The sequence below is a fragment of the Thermothelomyces thermophilus genome, chromosome 7 (assembly GCF_000226095.1).
Source record: "Thermothelomyces thermophilus ATCC 42464 chromosome 7, complete sequence".
Lineage (NCBI taxonomy): Eukaryota > Fungi > Ascomycota > Sordariomycetes > Sordariales > Chaetomiaceae > Thermothelomyces > Thermothelomyces thermophilus.
The window spans coordinates 1,774,565-1,789,143 of record NC_016478.1 but is presented as its reverse complement, the minus strand read 5'-3'; the positions used below and the strand labels follow the sequence as shown (position 1 = coordinate 1,789,143).

General features: G+C 56.8%; 2 protein-coding genes across 2 annotated transcripts; one reads left to right on the top strand and one right to left on the bottom strand.

The window, feature by feature from the left end:
* The first annotated feature begins 1,130 nt into the window (after positions 1 to 1,130).
* On the top strand, positions 1,131 to 5,868 carry MYCTH_2312007 (uncharacterized protein). Its single transcript, XM_003666841.1, has 3 exons — positions 1,131 to 2,775; positions 2,907 to 4,221; positions 4,328 to 5,868. The coding sequence occupies exons 1-3, from the start codon at positions 1,235 to 1,237 to the stop codon at positions 5,084 to 5,086; spliced, it is 3,615 nt and encodes a 1,204-aa protein (XP_003666889.1). The 5' UTR covers positions 1,131 to 1,234; the 3' UTR covers positions 5,087 to 5,868.
* Positions 5,869 to 13,294: 7,426 nt separating this feature from the next.
* Positions 13,295 to 14,579, bottom strand: MYCTH_56561 (uncharacterized protein; the record flags this gene model as incomplete). Its single annotated transcript, XM_003666840.1, has 2 exons — positions 13,295 to 13,794; positions 13,886 to 14,579. The coding sequence occupies 2 exons, from the start codon at positions 14,577 to 14,579 to the stop codon at positions 13,295 to 13,297; spliced, it is 1,194 nt and encodes a 397-aa protein (XP_003666888.1).

Genomic DNA, 14,579 nt, shown 5'->3' with positions numbered 1-14,579 from the left:
GTAGGACCAACTGGGCCCTACTAGTGTTAGCAGCAAAGGCACATGTGTGTGGCCTTTCAGAAAGCTCATCATGCAAGACAGCGTGGCCAACTCATCCTCCTTTGTTCAACCTGTTCAGGGAACAGAGGAGCCGTCTTCATCGAGCCCCCGCATCACCCAGAGTATCCCAAGAGCGATCTGCAACCTTGGTGAGCTCTATTCCAGGTTTGCCGGAGGAAGTATTCGCGTGACATGCCCGGCAATCGAGTTCGCTTGAACGCCATCACTCGCGGTACATGCACTAGCAGGAGTGTGGCTGCAATGGAAGAAAGCAAAAGCTTCTACCGACGAATCGAAGGGAGCTTACTGTAACCCTCCTTGCAGTCTCTCAGTATTTGCACCAAAGAATTTTAGGACACGGCTCCACCCAGAGTTAATTGCATGCAGGCAGGTGATAGCAAACGCCGCTGAAGAAGGTGGCACTCTCTGGGTGGTCCGGCCCGTGAACACAAGTCCATCCCATGTTGCCGTTACTTGGCGCGGACTCTTTTTCACACCGCATATCAACGGCGGGGACGGGTCGAGAGATTGGAGCCAGTTCGAGCCATATGTAGGTCGCTAGCAGGAAACCGCAAGCCAGAGAAAGCCAGACCCCCAGCTGCCCGCACTTGGCAACACACCTGAGTAGTTTGCTAGTATACTAGTCGGGTAGGATGGCGAATTGACGGCACGGGAGTGGAAATGCTTTAAAGACCGGAACTCCTCCTGCCGCCCACCACCTCCGTGGTCAGGTACTTTAAGCATACAAGTTTGTCGTGTCCAGACAGTTAACAGTCCTCTCCCCCGCTCGATCTGGGATCCTTGGCCTCCGCAGTGCGAGTTGGGACAAAGCTGCGAGTTTGCAAAGGGACACTGGCGAACTGACACATCTACTAGCGTTTTGTTTGGGTGGCCGGGTGTCTGGGTGTTCTGAACGCATCGCTTTGGTACGTGTGCGGCCGGTACAAGAAGCCGACCTTGGGGATTCTTTGTTGTCTGCGTTTTTCATTTCCGTCACCGAATCGCCTGGAACATATTCCAGGCAATCTCTCTCCCCAACTGACTGACTGACTGACTGACTGACTGACTGACCGGCCAAACTGGCTGGCTGACTGAGTAGCTGCTGCTGCTGCAAAAAAAAAGAGAGAGAGCACTGGAGCAATCAGCCGCTCCTATTGCCGAAAGCAGGTGCACTGCGGCGCTCATACTAGGTAACATGGCACTCCCAAAATTTGGGAGCATGCGCCACAGGAGGCCATCAGGAGCAGCAGCTCGTCTTACCCACTTCCGAGACGACACTGGCCTGGTCGCACTGCGATACGAGGAGACCAAGCTAGCTGAGCCCCCGATCCCCCTTCCTCCGCCGCGCAACCCTCGTCGCCTCGCCCGCGCTTCATCGACCATTGCATCATCAACAACGGCCTCGGCCACTCCCATCACGGTCAACCCACCCCTGGTGCCCCCGCCGCCTGAAGAGCACCCGCTATTCCGAGCCCAGCGACAGTCGCACCAGGCGCACCAGACGTGCCAGGCGTGCCAGGCGCAAGCGCAAGCACAAGTCGAGGAGCGGAAGAGGGACTCGGGCGCACCGACATGGTCGACTGTCACGCTTCGGGAAGAGCATGCCGAAGGCCCTGCCCATTCAAAAATCCTGCACGACGCGGCCGACACACCGTCGGTCTACTCGTACGACGACGAGGAGGACCCGGCCATCGTCCATCAACGACAACAACAACAACAACATCATCATCATCATCATCATCATCAACTTGCACCGCCGCCGCTGACGGTTCGCATCCCGCCCCGCCCCGGAAACCCAGAGTCTGCTGGCGGCCCGCCGTCCTCCTGCTCGCCCACTCCGCCCAAGTCGCCATCGTCGCCATCGCCCCCATCGTCGCCATCATCAAAATCGCCGTCCCTGCGGCGCACATCTCTCGGCGAGAGATTTGGCAAGGCCATCGGCATTGGATCTGACGGATCAAGACGAATCCGGAAAAGGGTGCTTGGCGCCGACAGGGCTGCAGCTCAAGCGAAGCCTCCCGAGATGGAGCCAGAGCGGGGCTCGGCTAGGCCGCCAAAATCGCCCAAATCGCCCAAATCGCCTACTTGCAATAAGCTTTCCCCACAGGTGCCAGGACCAGGGCCTGCTAGCGCCGACAGGGCACCATATGCCGCCCCCCCCTTAACGTCGGCTGCAACACCATCCGCCAACGCGAAATCTTTTGCGCCAATCATCACCACCCCCATCCCAGATGACAGCCTCTGGGAGGACCTGCCCGCCGTCTCCTTCTCCAAACGGGGGAGTATCATGTTTTGTGGCAAAAACAAGAACAACCGCTTCAAGTCGATGATGACCATGTCCGCCCCCGACGCGACAGCGCCTGCGCCTGCACCTGCACCTGCACCGGCTCCTGCTCCCTCAGGCGCGGACGAGAGCGCGACCGCGGCCCGTTCCTCGACCGAGCACCAGCAGCTCCCGCCGACAGCCGACGACCATGACGCCGCCGCCCCACGCCAAGAGACATGCACAGGGAAGGCCGAAGAGACGGCTTCGAGGCACGTCTCCGCCGACGCACCGTCCGTCCCCAGCATTCGCGTCTCGTCGATGGATGTAGAGAGGGAATCACAAAAGGTGAGATCGCTCTATGAATCCGGCGACGACCTGAATTGGGAAGATGGGGGGCGCGTCTCGTATCCCGAGCGCCTTGGCCTTGAGCCCACAACAGAGGTCCCATCTGAAGAGGAAGAGAACGCCGTGTACGGTTTCCTTTGAACTCACACACCCACACACACCCACACACACACTCTCTATCTCTCTCCTTATAGACACTTGTGCCTTTGTGCTTGGATGTTCGGATGCTGACCCGTGCCCTCGCCACCGAATCTAGTTCACTACGTTCCTCCGATCCTCTCTCCGCATCGGCCCCTCGTTCTCAAAGCGCTCGTCTCAACCCTCCTACGTCTACTACAACTACGCCGGCCCCGGCCAATTCCTTGTCACCGCCACGAGATAGCCAAGTCCGGAGGGAGTATGAGCGCGCCGGCGGCACCGAGGACTGGGCCGACCTCGACGGCGTCGAAGTGGACCGCTACGGCTTCATCACCCCCAAGCGGCCCGTGTCGAGCGCCGGGACCGCCGTGCCGAGGTCGTCCCCTTTCTCGTCCAGGCGGAAACCCGTCTTGACCAAGCGTCCGTCCACGTCGTACGCGACCTCGCTGCCGGGCGGCTTCATCCGGCCCCCGAGCCGCAAGGTCTCGGCCCGCTCCCTGAACACGTACGCGTCCGAGCTGTCGACCGCATCCCGGCGGTCTACCCGCTCTTCGATCCGCTCGGCTACCAACCGCCTCCCGCACAACCGCGAACGCCGGTGGATGGACGAGGCCGGAGAGATGCTGTCCCTCCAGGCCGGCCTAACGAGCATCTCGGACGACGAGAAGATGGGCAAGACGGTCGAGGCGCAAAAACGCAAGGAAGCAGAGCGCTCCGAGAAGTGGCGCAAGATGGCTACCGTCGTCAGGCCTAGCGTCACTACCGTCACTACTACGACTACTTCTTCTTCTTCCACTCCTGGCGGCGGCGGCGGCGCCAGCGCCAGTTTTGACCACTCTACCCCGGCTCTCTCCCAGCCCGCACCCAAATACCCGCAGGGTCAGGGCATGTCCTACACGTTCGACACCACCTCGCCCAAGCTTATTGACCGCGTCTGGAAGGGCATCCCCGACTGTTGGCGCTCCGCCGCGTGGTGGGCCTTCCTCGCGACGAGCGCCGCGTCGCACGATCACAACCACAGCAGCAAGACGCCTCGCGAGACCGAGGACTACCTGATCGCCGAGTTCCGCCGCCTGCAGGCCGTCGCCTCCCCGGACGACGTGCAGATCGACATGGACGTGCCGCGCACCGTCAACGGCCACATCATGTTCCGCCGACGCTACCGCGGCGGCCAGCGCCTGCTCTTCCGTGTCCTGCACGCCATCTCTCTCTACTTTCCGCACACGGGGTACGTGCAGGGTATGGCGAGCCTGGCCGCCACCCTGCTGTGCTACTTCGACGAGGAGAGAGCCTTTATCATGTTGGTCAGGCTGTGGCGGTACCGCGGGCTCGAGCGGCTGTACCAGCCGGGCTTCGCGGGGCTGGTGAGCGCCTTGGCCGAGTTCGAGGGGAAGTGGTTGACGGGGGCGGGGAAGGACGTTGCTGAGAAGCTGGTATGGCTTGCCCCCTTCCCTCCTCCCCCTTAGCCCCCCCTGGTTTGCTGATACCGGTTTTCTTCGTTCGGCCTGTGTGTGCTAACCGTACCGAAAATAAACACAGAACGAACTCGATATTAACGCAACCGCCTACGGAACCCGCTGGTACTTGACCCTCTTCAATCTATCCATCCCTTTTCCCGCCCAGCTGCGCGTGTGGGACGTCTTTATGCTGCTGGGCGACTGTCCCCCGGAGCCGGCGGCCGTCGCTACCACCACCCCCCCTCCAGACGCAGCCCCCGCCACGGCAACAGATGGCGCGCCGCCACCCCCCCGGTCGTCCCGAACCGCGGACGAGACCCCGCCGAAGGGCCTGGACATTCTCCATGCCACCGCTGCCGCGCTGATCCACGCCCTGCGCGACGTGCTGCTCGATTCGGATTTCGAGAATGCCATGAAGGCGCTGACCGCGTGGATCCCCGTGCGCGACGAGGATCTGCTGATGAAGGTGGCCCGGGCCGAGTGGAGGCGGCACCAGCAGGGGCGCGGGGGGGCGAAGTTGTGGGACTGGGATTGGGACAGGGGAGTCAAGGGGAAGGAGGGGAAAGAAGGTAAAGATAATAAGGAGGGGAAGGAAAGGACGGAGCATGCCAAGACGGAGAAGGGGAAAGACAAGGAAAAGAAAGAAAAGGGCAAGGGGTTGGGAATGGGCATGGGCATGGGCATGGGAAAGCTATGGGAACGAGGGTCGGATAAAGAAAAGGCCAAGGACAAGGACAAGCAGCACCAACAACAACACCATCATCAACAACGGCAACAGCAACAGCAACAGCAACAGCCACAATCACAAAAGAGCGGAAAGGAGAAGGACGGGACGGCTTAGGGGCCGTGGTCATGCTTGTCAATGAAGGCTGCTGTATGCAGGGCAGGAGATGATGGGCGACCGAGATGGACAGGCTGGTGGGTTGGCGGGCTTGCGGGCTTGCGGGGCGGGAGGCCGCTGCGATGATGGCATGGCTCCGACTGGTCGACTTGACTGATCGACCGGCTGACCGACCGACTTGACTGACTGACTGACTGATTGACTGACTGACCGGACACGATCTTTTCCAGCTGCTTCCTTTTGTCATTTTTCTTGTTCTTTTTTTTTTCTCCCTACTTCTTCTCTTCCTTCTTGCAGGGTTCGGTGGCTTGCCCTTTTTAGAACTGGGGGCCCATCGCGGCCAGGTTTATGGGTCGTTTACGCGGAGAAGGTTTGATACCCCCCTTTTTATTTAACCTTGTTAAATTCCGATAAAAGCACGGCCTGTGTGCGGTGTGATTGAATTTATATTCGATAGCTTTGGTTTCTAATCTTTGCCTTCGTCTTCTACTTCTCCTTCTACTTCTTCTACTTCTACTTCTTCTTCTACTTCGTCTTCTTCTTCTTCTTCTTCTTCTAGTTCTTCTTCTTCTGCTACTTCTACTACTACTCTTACTACTTATTACTATTTCTTGTACTTACTCAGCCTGCTTCGACAGCTTGTTGCCATGCCAAACCTATCCCGTGCCGTAGCAGGAACATTTGAGAGTAATTATACCTACTTAATTCGCAGCCGAACTGTGTGTCTTGTTCAGTCATCGCGGAGTGTATTCAGTAGCCCTCCATGACTCAGCTCGTCGCCGGCAGTGAAGGCCTCGAGTGTCCTTCAATTTGTTCTTGTTTGGCTATCAACGCCTCCCTTGTATTTCTTCTAGGACGATGGAGCATCCCCGGTTCACTGATCCTCTTCACCCGCCCATTAGGTTGTGATGAACACTTTGGTCGGTGTTTGTATGGAAATGTGGTTATATTCATACATATATGACATCCGTGCGTTTGCTTGTGTGGACTTATAGATATAATGAACAGGTAAGGTAACTCATCCGCACCCTTCATCATCCGCCGAACCTTGGTGGCAGCGATTCCGGTTAACCCCTTTTGACTCCCCTCCGCCCTCCTACCCTCCCCCTTCTTTTCTCTGTACACCAAGCCCAGACCAGGTATACCAGAGTATGAACGATGTTATCCGTGATAAAATAGGCCGGCGGGCCAGTCTAACCAGGGGGGGACGGGGGGAAGTTGGGGGAATGCGGGCTCGTCACACCCACAAGCTTGATCTCCGAGTCGCCCTGGGGAGGTGGCTGAAGCGAGCAACCGTTGCCACGCGACGTACCCTGGGGATTGCCGGAGGGCGTGGTTCCCTCGGACGGGTGTCGTCCATCTACGACTAGTTATGTGTGTGTGTATCCAATATCGTGTCTCTTAACCAACCTTGTCTGGCCCAGCAATTGCAGGGCGGAACAAAAGCGGAAAGGACTTCTTCCTGCGTGGCACCAACATGGAAGAATGAATGACACAGGTCTTGCTTGATTCCGTCGACAAAACGGGGTTGCAAGCAATCGACGAGAAGGGGTGGTGGGTTAAAAATAACCACGATATGTTGTGTGTCTGCGCGTCCCAAGCGCAACACACAACACACCAGCCAGACTCTGGACGGACGAGCGCGGGAAGGGCATCTATACCATGGGACTGGATGGCTGGTAGCACTGTCGCTTGTATTCAGCCGCTTTCCCGGGCGACTCCCGGTACGCAAGTCTCGGGAAGGGGGCCGTCAGCAGGAAAAAGGGGGGGGCCGGGGGGGGGGGGGGAGAGACAGCAGCAGGGCAGCGGTCAAAGGACCTGAGCGATGCGAGGGATGGTGGGTGAGGGAGGTGTGGTGTTTTCCATTCGATACTAACCCCCCTCCCCCCTTCTCCCCCTATCCAGTCGGCTTTTCTCGTCGTCGAAGCCAGAGGGGAAGAAAGGAGAGCCCTAAGGGGAAAAAGACGACAATGAGCACCAACTAGGGATACACACGGCGCGTACGGAAGAAGCAAGCCAATATCAAGCCGCGGCCCAGCTGTGTGCGTCATGCCCACTCTAGCGCGCACACACACACACACACACTGCATAGCCGCCTTGTGTAGCGTAGGCACGCAGGACATCTTACGCTTTTCCTCTCTTGCCTGAACACACGGCCGCCTGGGGATACGGGAAGAACACGTAGTTGTCTTCCAGAAAAACAGAACAGCCACCTCTCCTTCTTCCCCTGCCGTACCGTTGACAGGGGGTGGCAGCCCTAGTGCACATGGCACGCCGTGCTCTTTTCCTTCCCACATTCCTTCGTTAAGGGAAGTCTGTCTGCTCCACAGAGAGAGAGAGAGAGAGAGAGAGAGAGAGAGAGAGAGAGAGAGACACGAATTTCGGTAGACCTCGAGCCCACGCATCCCGCCCCAGCGGTAGCCGTGTTGCAGTGAATGCGGTGTACCCAGATTTCCCGAGGCGGACCTGGTTGCCCAATTACCCCAGCGCGGTGCCGGTCAGCGTGTGGATATGCTACTGCCAGACGCTAGATGCATGTATGTATGTATGTCTGTACATGTACGAGTCCGTACAGCACGGAGCCAGCTTTGACTTAAGGCTTCCGAGTCCGCTCTGGTTTCGGCCCGGCCGCCGGGTATGCCGAAATGTGACCGGTCGAGAACGTACAGGGCTCCCTTTGGGCGCGCGCTACGTGTTCCAGAAACATGGGCTGGGTCCAAGGCCAGGCAGGAACAGAGATTCCGAGACCAAAGAGCGAGAGAGAGGGCGAGAGAGAGTGAGGGAGGAAGGGCCAGGGTGAGTGAACGCCCTGCGGCTGTTCGCGACAGAGGGCTTTGATTCGTAGCAGACCGACCCGTCGTCTCCGGGTCCCCTGTGCCCTGCCGAGATAGAACGAGGCCCGGCGCTGGCAGCCGCTGCAGGTGGGAATGCGGAACCGAGTATCGCGCGCAGCCGAACCGACTGATTTGTCCTCTCAGAAAAGGGGAGAGGGGTGCCAATCTGGCTGCAGAACTTTGTTGTGTTTCCTGATCCTTCTTCGGCAGAGATTTGTTGGCATACGGAGTATGTGCCTATTTGTATATATTCATGGATGTACAGGACAAGCGGCGTAGCAACATTTGTAAAATGTCATCAGTCAGGCTGGAGAGAGGACCGTTGCTCATCTGAATGCCGGGATCGTGACGGCCAGGTAACGGCTGCAAAGGGCCACACACTAACGCAGTACTTTGGGGCGGAAGACGGGCCCATGGTGCCTTGCCGTGTTGCTCCCCCCTTCATCATAACCATGCCGGGGATTGCTGCCTTTGTTCAACCACAGCGACAGTACATGTATAACACACGACTGCTACTAGGGAAATGATCTACATTGTTCTGGCTCCTTCCATCGAGTTGTGTCGTTATTATTCCGTAGTGTAATCCGTACTCTGTAGTGTAGTTGTGCGACGCCGCATCTCGCCAGCACAGATCGATACGGGACCATCTTTGCTTCTCTTGCCATTTCGGCCGTACTTGACCGCGGCTATCATGTAGGCGCCAACAGGCTAAAAACTCTATGTGATCGCCCAGCGTATGTCCATACTCCGTCCCAGGCAGGGCATTTGATTAGTATGAAAGAGAGAAGGGAGGGGGAGGGGGAGGGTAAAGATGTGTCCATGCTGCTCGAGTTAATACCCTACGCACTTTGCTAATATGAAAGGTCGTTTCACCGCGAGGCAGCTCGGATATCGAGCCAATCCGGCTCCCCGGCGTTGCAACCTTCCTTCACTGGGCCGGCGGGATCGTAGCGTATTGATGTTCCGCTTGTCGGCAGCCAGTATGCCCAACTAGCGCACTTACAGACGGCTTCCGGGCGAGGCTCTAGACTGTTAACAGCACACAAGTATGTATAGCGGAGTTGGGAGTGCAGTTCTTAGCGTACCAGTAGTTCGTATTATGGGACGTACGGTATGTATGTACAGAGTAATCCGTGCAAACTCGTACATACAATACATAGATACACTTCCCTAGCGTAGCATTTCGGATTCTGCCGCAGGGGTGAGGCGGCTGAGCCGCGGTTCCTAGCGTCGTATTTCTGCGGTTCCCCTTGCTATTCCTGACATTCCAGATCAATCTGGAAGACATTGCGTCGCCTGTTCTTCTGCGGATCAATCCTTAAATGACACGCACCCAACGGTCGGCGGCATGCGGGGGCTTTCCGGAGGTGCTAACAACATCATACATACGGTACTGTACGAAGTATGTACAGTACATACACCACGGATCATCAGCCCTGGGCAAGTTTGGTGGTTAGCGTGACCACCAAGATCGAGGAAGCGTTCGTTACCTTGGCTCGGCGCAATTGTGCAGCGGCTCTACCACGTAGTATAGTGTAGCTGGGGACATCATGGTTGACAAACTTCCCACGTCAGATGAAAGCCAAGAGAAAACGGGTTACGTTCATTATATGTTTCGCGTGAGGAGGTGAAAATGGGGGGAAAAAGAAAAGAAAAGAAAAGAAGCGAAAATGAGAAGGGTTGTGCAAGAGCAGCAACTTAGCGATCGTAAGAGGCAGGTGCAACCGAACAACATATTGTGCAGGACCGCGATTCCGCGAGGCGCAAGTACGGAGTATGTACGGATTACGCAGCACACTAGCAAGTACTAATTAGTGTACGGAATACTCCGTTCGCAGCAACGGAATAGGTCTTCTACACTTGTGGGAGACTAGTGCTATGGCACGGTGCCCGGGCAGCCGCACACGGCCCAGAATGGGAACGACTTTGGATGGGGCCAAACCAGTTTTGGACCGTACCCTTGTGTAGTAGTGTAGTGTGTGCCACGGGCTCGGTTCCAGTTGCTCAACATCAGTCTCTTCCGTACTCCGGTACCGACACACTTACTTACATTTGCGTAAAGCAATGCGAAAGTGCCCCGTTCTTTCCGAGACCGATCATGTAGTGTATGTGTGTATTGTACTGTATAACGATATAGTACGCCCGAATGCACAGCCCTATATTAAGCAACGTTATGTCTCTCTTGCGGGTTGCTTGTTTCGGCGGAGTCGCTGCCTACGTCCGCTTCCCCCAAGCCCCTTATTTGAGTTTTTAGCACTTTGGCACTGCCAACCTCCCAGGCGATTTGCCCATTAGCAGCCGGTCTCCTCACTAGTACAGTACATATCCGGTTACAGATAACCTTCCCAATACGGGTAGTGTAGAACGCGGAATGACCCAAAGGCAAACGCGGAAATCATGATGGCGAATGAGAAATTGCCCGATGTCCATTTTGAGAAATCTCTAGTGCTGTACTTGCATGGTGAGCGACTTAACAACGTGCGCACCAAGCCTTGTCGCGTAGTGTACATACACTAGTAGTACTGTAATCCGTACTGCGTAATCCGTGCCATTTTGCTCCCCCAACCCGTAACCGACGAAACGGGTCGGCCTGCTCGTGTCAAAACTCAAAACTAGACGAATGCGACGATTCGCTTGAATTACCTGCAGACAGAGTCGGCCACTTACACTTAAGCGCCGTCCCGGCGCCTAAGCTGCGTCGGCCCTGCAGGTGCTTTGACTCTTGCGTGTCTTGGGAGAGGCTCTCCAGCTGCCGACCGTGTTCCATCGGGCGCGTCCCGCCTTGGTCTTTCGGGAGAGGGAGGGACTGGGAAACAAGCCGCAGAGTGCTCTCACAACCTCTCAAGTCTTTGTTTGGGGGGGGGGGGGGGTGCCTGTTCATCAATTGCCCTTTTTGGCAATGGCGACAAGACCCCGCGGCGGTTGACAAGCGCCCGCCAATCTTCGGTTGATCGACCGACAAAAAAGAGTCGACACTACATTAGTGTGCGGAGTACACTACGCCCGTTCCTCATCATGGCTTGACTGACTGCGCTAGTCCTTGCTTCTGCTCTCAGTTTGCTGCTATTTAGGGAGGTGTGCCTGATCGAAAAGGGAAAGAGGCCAGCGGGCAGTTTGAGGATCGCCGCGCAAATACAACACTCCTCCCTACGCACGCCACACTAAAAGTCTGCGTAAGGGATGGAAGTGATCCGTACAGCACTGTATATACATGGGTAGGTAGGTACAGTACATACAGACCATCAGTCACGTCTTGCAAGATCAGGCTCGTGCGAGCGAGCTTGCTAAAGGCGGGGGGGCTGCTGAATTGCAGGAGCTCATGGTGGAGAGGGTGTGCGCAAGTTTGCGGCCACCTCCACTTTTAGGCCATCTCGACTTGGGAAGGAGAGCTGGCGCGCAACTTGCGGAGCAATTTGTGCGCTGATAAAAAAAATGGATAGAATAATTTCCATCTTTCTTATGGTATCATGATCGATAGAGCAGGCAAAAAAGAGAAGCTCGTCTAGGTAGTCACTGCCCTATAGAACATACCCACTTGCCTATACATTCAAATGCTGGGTAGTACTGTACTTCGTACCTTCCGGCGTTTCACAGGTATCACACTGCCGGTTGGGTACTACGAACCGAGGCAACAGCCCTACATCGTATCCGTGGTTATCCTACTCGGCAAGCCGCTTTGTGGGTTTCACACAATTTAGATGTTTTAGTGCATCTGCGTTCCAACTTGCCGGATGGAAATCTTGTCTCTGTTTCAGGCCGCTCATTCCATGAGTGTACTAGTAAACAGTTCGGCCTTCTGTGTCTCGACACAGAAGTATTTCGTGTAATATGCAAACCAAGTGCAGCAGTATGGAGTGCATGTACTGTACGGAGTAGTTACCTACGTAAGGTATGTATGTACTCCGTACTGTACTGTACCTACATTTGGTACTGTAGCAGGCCCTAGGGCCTGTGCTCTCACCGGCCCTATCACCCAGTCCTGGCGATTCGGGAACCCGAGCCTCAGTCAACCCAGACTGAGACTACTGTGGTACACTAACGGCACCCAATTCGTGGTCCCTGTAGCTCGCACCTTACCTGTCCGAGAAATCTTGTGCGATCGCACACTTGCCTTGGTTCACCAAACTCGACCAAATCGGCAAGAGAGAGATACTTGTAAAGTCAACACGTGCACCGTCCACTACGCACGTATGTACTATGTAGGTACCTAGATAGGTATGTACACACTTTTCCCTGCCACCAGTTCCGTACTGTACAAATAAGCTTGCTGTGTGTATTCACGACGCAAGTTTACATAGCCAGAACACAAGACAGCCACTGTTTTGAACCTGCAGTCAAAAGCACAATAATACACAAATATAGAAAATCAACAAAGCATGTGTAATACAAACCGTAAATATACATGGCGAATATACAAATGGGGCCAGAAGAAGAAGGAGCAGAAGAAAGAAAAAAACAAGAGATAAATAACACAAATCAATAGCCACTGGAAGCAACAAGGATATAAAAAGAAGAGACAAAGGTGTCCAAACCTGAGACAGAAAACAGAGTCGAAAGAAAACAGAGCACGCCATCGAAACGATCCGCTCAAGTACCTGCAGAAGTCGTCGAACGCCCGCAATGACTCGACGGATCGGGAAAATGCCCCGGGGACACGGCGTGTCTGTGACGAAGCCCCTCCGGATTGTTTTGTTTGTCTGTATGTACAAAGTACAGTACTTGTAGGAGCGCAGCGCAACACACGCGTGTGCGTGGGTGCCGTGGTTGTCCATTTGTTGCGCAGCGTGGGAACCGCGCGCCCGCCCGCTCGGCAGGTGGAGTGCGTCGTTGTTGTTGTTGTCGTTGTCTTGCATTGTCGGGGTGGCAGGGTTTGTTGCGTCGTATCGGGACTAGTGTAAAAGTCCCGCTTTTGTCCGGGGGGTTCCTGGGCACTGTTCCATTTCCAGGAACCTTTCCCCATTCCCCCCTGGTCCTCCCCTAACCCCCTGCGTTCCTCGTGCCCAGTCGTATTCCTTCACCAGCCTCCCCCCTCTGATTGCTGCAATCGGATCCAAGCCGCAAAGGGTTTGGCACCGGGGGAGTACACTAGAGGGGCCCCGGCGAGGCTGAAACAACGATGAGATTAAGGTTCGTGTGGTCATCACACCCGGCCGCGTGGCTGTTGATCCCTTGGCTCCACCATTGTGCCTACACTTAGTGTAGTAGTGTGTACTGTGGATGTTCAGGGGAATACGTGGAGTGTATCACACACGCCCAGGGGTTCCCTCTCCCACAACCCGCGGTGATGACGGCCGCTCCCGTCCTGCTCGCTCTCGCCGGATGATGCGCTGGCTCGATCTGAGTCACTGAGGCGACGGTGCTGGTACTGGTAGTGCTATTGTTGCTGCTGCTGCTGCTGCTGCTGCTGCTGCTGCTGCTGCTGCCGTGCTTCCCAATGTGTCCCTGATGCAAAGTTGCGCGCCGTCGCCCGGGGAGACTGCGGGTCCTCCGACAGGAGGGATGAGACCGAGTGTGCCCCAGTCCGCGGCCCAGACGGCGCCTGCGCTGGCGCGGACGCAGGCTGTAGCACCTGGGTTTGCTGCGGCGCCGACGATGGCGGGTTGCCGCCGTCCCGCGCAGAGTCCGTCCCTGACGTGTGCATCGGCGACGATTCTCGCCCGGGGTCAGACATCTCTCCACGCCCCCTGCCAGCACCGGACCGGTACAACCCCAAATCGCTTCGCTGCCGCGAATGTCCTCGCCTCCGCCCGGGCGGTGGGTTGGAGAGCCTCGTGGCTTGCAAGAAGGGTGGCGATCGATGCCGATGCGTCGTCGTCGATGGCGGTGGCGCTGGCTGCTGGGGCCCTGGTGCTTTTCGTTTCCGTGGAGATTCCCCTATTTGCGTGACAAGGAAAAGAAAGAACACATCCAGTTAGCTCCCGCGCACCCCAGAGCCATCAGGAGCGCGATTTGCTTTTGGACGAACCTGAGGGCGTGGCGGGCTGTTCCGCCCCGCCCCGTCCTCCCCCCGCCTGCGTTGTCGGAGGCTGCCAGTGGTGGAAGTAGATGGACGGTGACCGTTGTGCTTCCTGCTGCTGCTGCTGCTGCTGCGGTTGCGGTTGCGGCTGAGACTGCGTGAGCCCTGGCTGGTGGCCCGATACGCTGGGAATGTTGGTGTTCAAGTTCGACAGGTTCGCACTGGCGCCGGCAAGCGGACGTCCCGCCATTGCTCCAGGCATGCTCAGCCCTCTCGGCCTCGTCGGGGAACCAGGATACCCCGACGTGTATCCGCCCGGGACTCCTTGCGCCGAACCCGGAGTGGATGGAACGCCACCACCGCCAGGCGCCGGGTACTGTCCGTACGGGTGAGTCTGCGAGTCTCGTCTCGGATGCTCCGAGGACATGGCCCCAGGCGGCATCAGTGCAGGCGGGTGTTGCAGTGGAGCATGCGAGGCCATAAACTGCTGCGCCCAGTCCAGGGCCGCAGGCGAAAGAGCTCCGCCGCCCATGCCTGCGAAGACTACCGGCACCAGGGGTGGCGGTATCCCTCCTTGCAGAGAGGTCCTCAGCATCTCGTGCTCGATCCTCCGCTGCTCGAGGCGGTAGCCCTCCTGTCGTGTCTTCTCCTCTTCCTGCCTCCTCTTGTCCTCCTCCGTCTTGGCCGCAAGCCAAGCCCTCAT

Coding starts and splice junctions, on each gene's coding strand:
- MYCTH_2312007 (XM_003666841.1), top strand. CDS start 1,235: ATGGCACTCCCAAAATTTGGGAGCATGCGCCACAGGAGGCCATCAGGA. Junction 2,776..2,906: donor GAAGAGGAAGAGAACGCCGT/GTACGGTTTCCT, acceptor CACCGAATCTAG/TTCACTACGTTCCTCCGATC. Junction 4,222..4,327: donor AGGACGTTGCTGAGAAGCTG/GTATGGCTTGCC, acceptor AAATAAACACAG/AACGAACTCGATATTAACGC.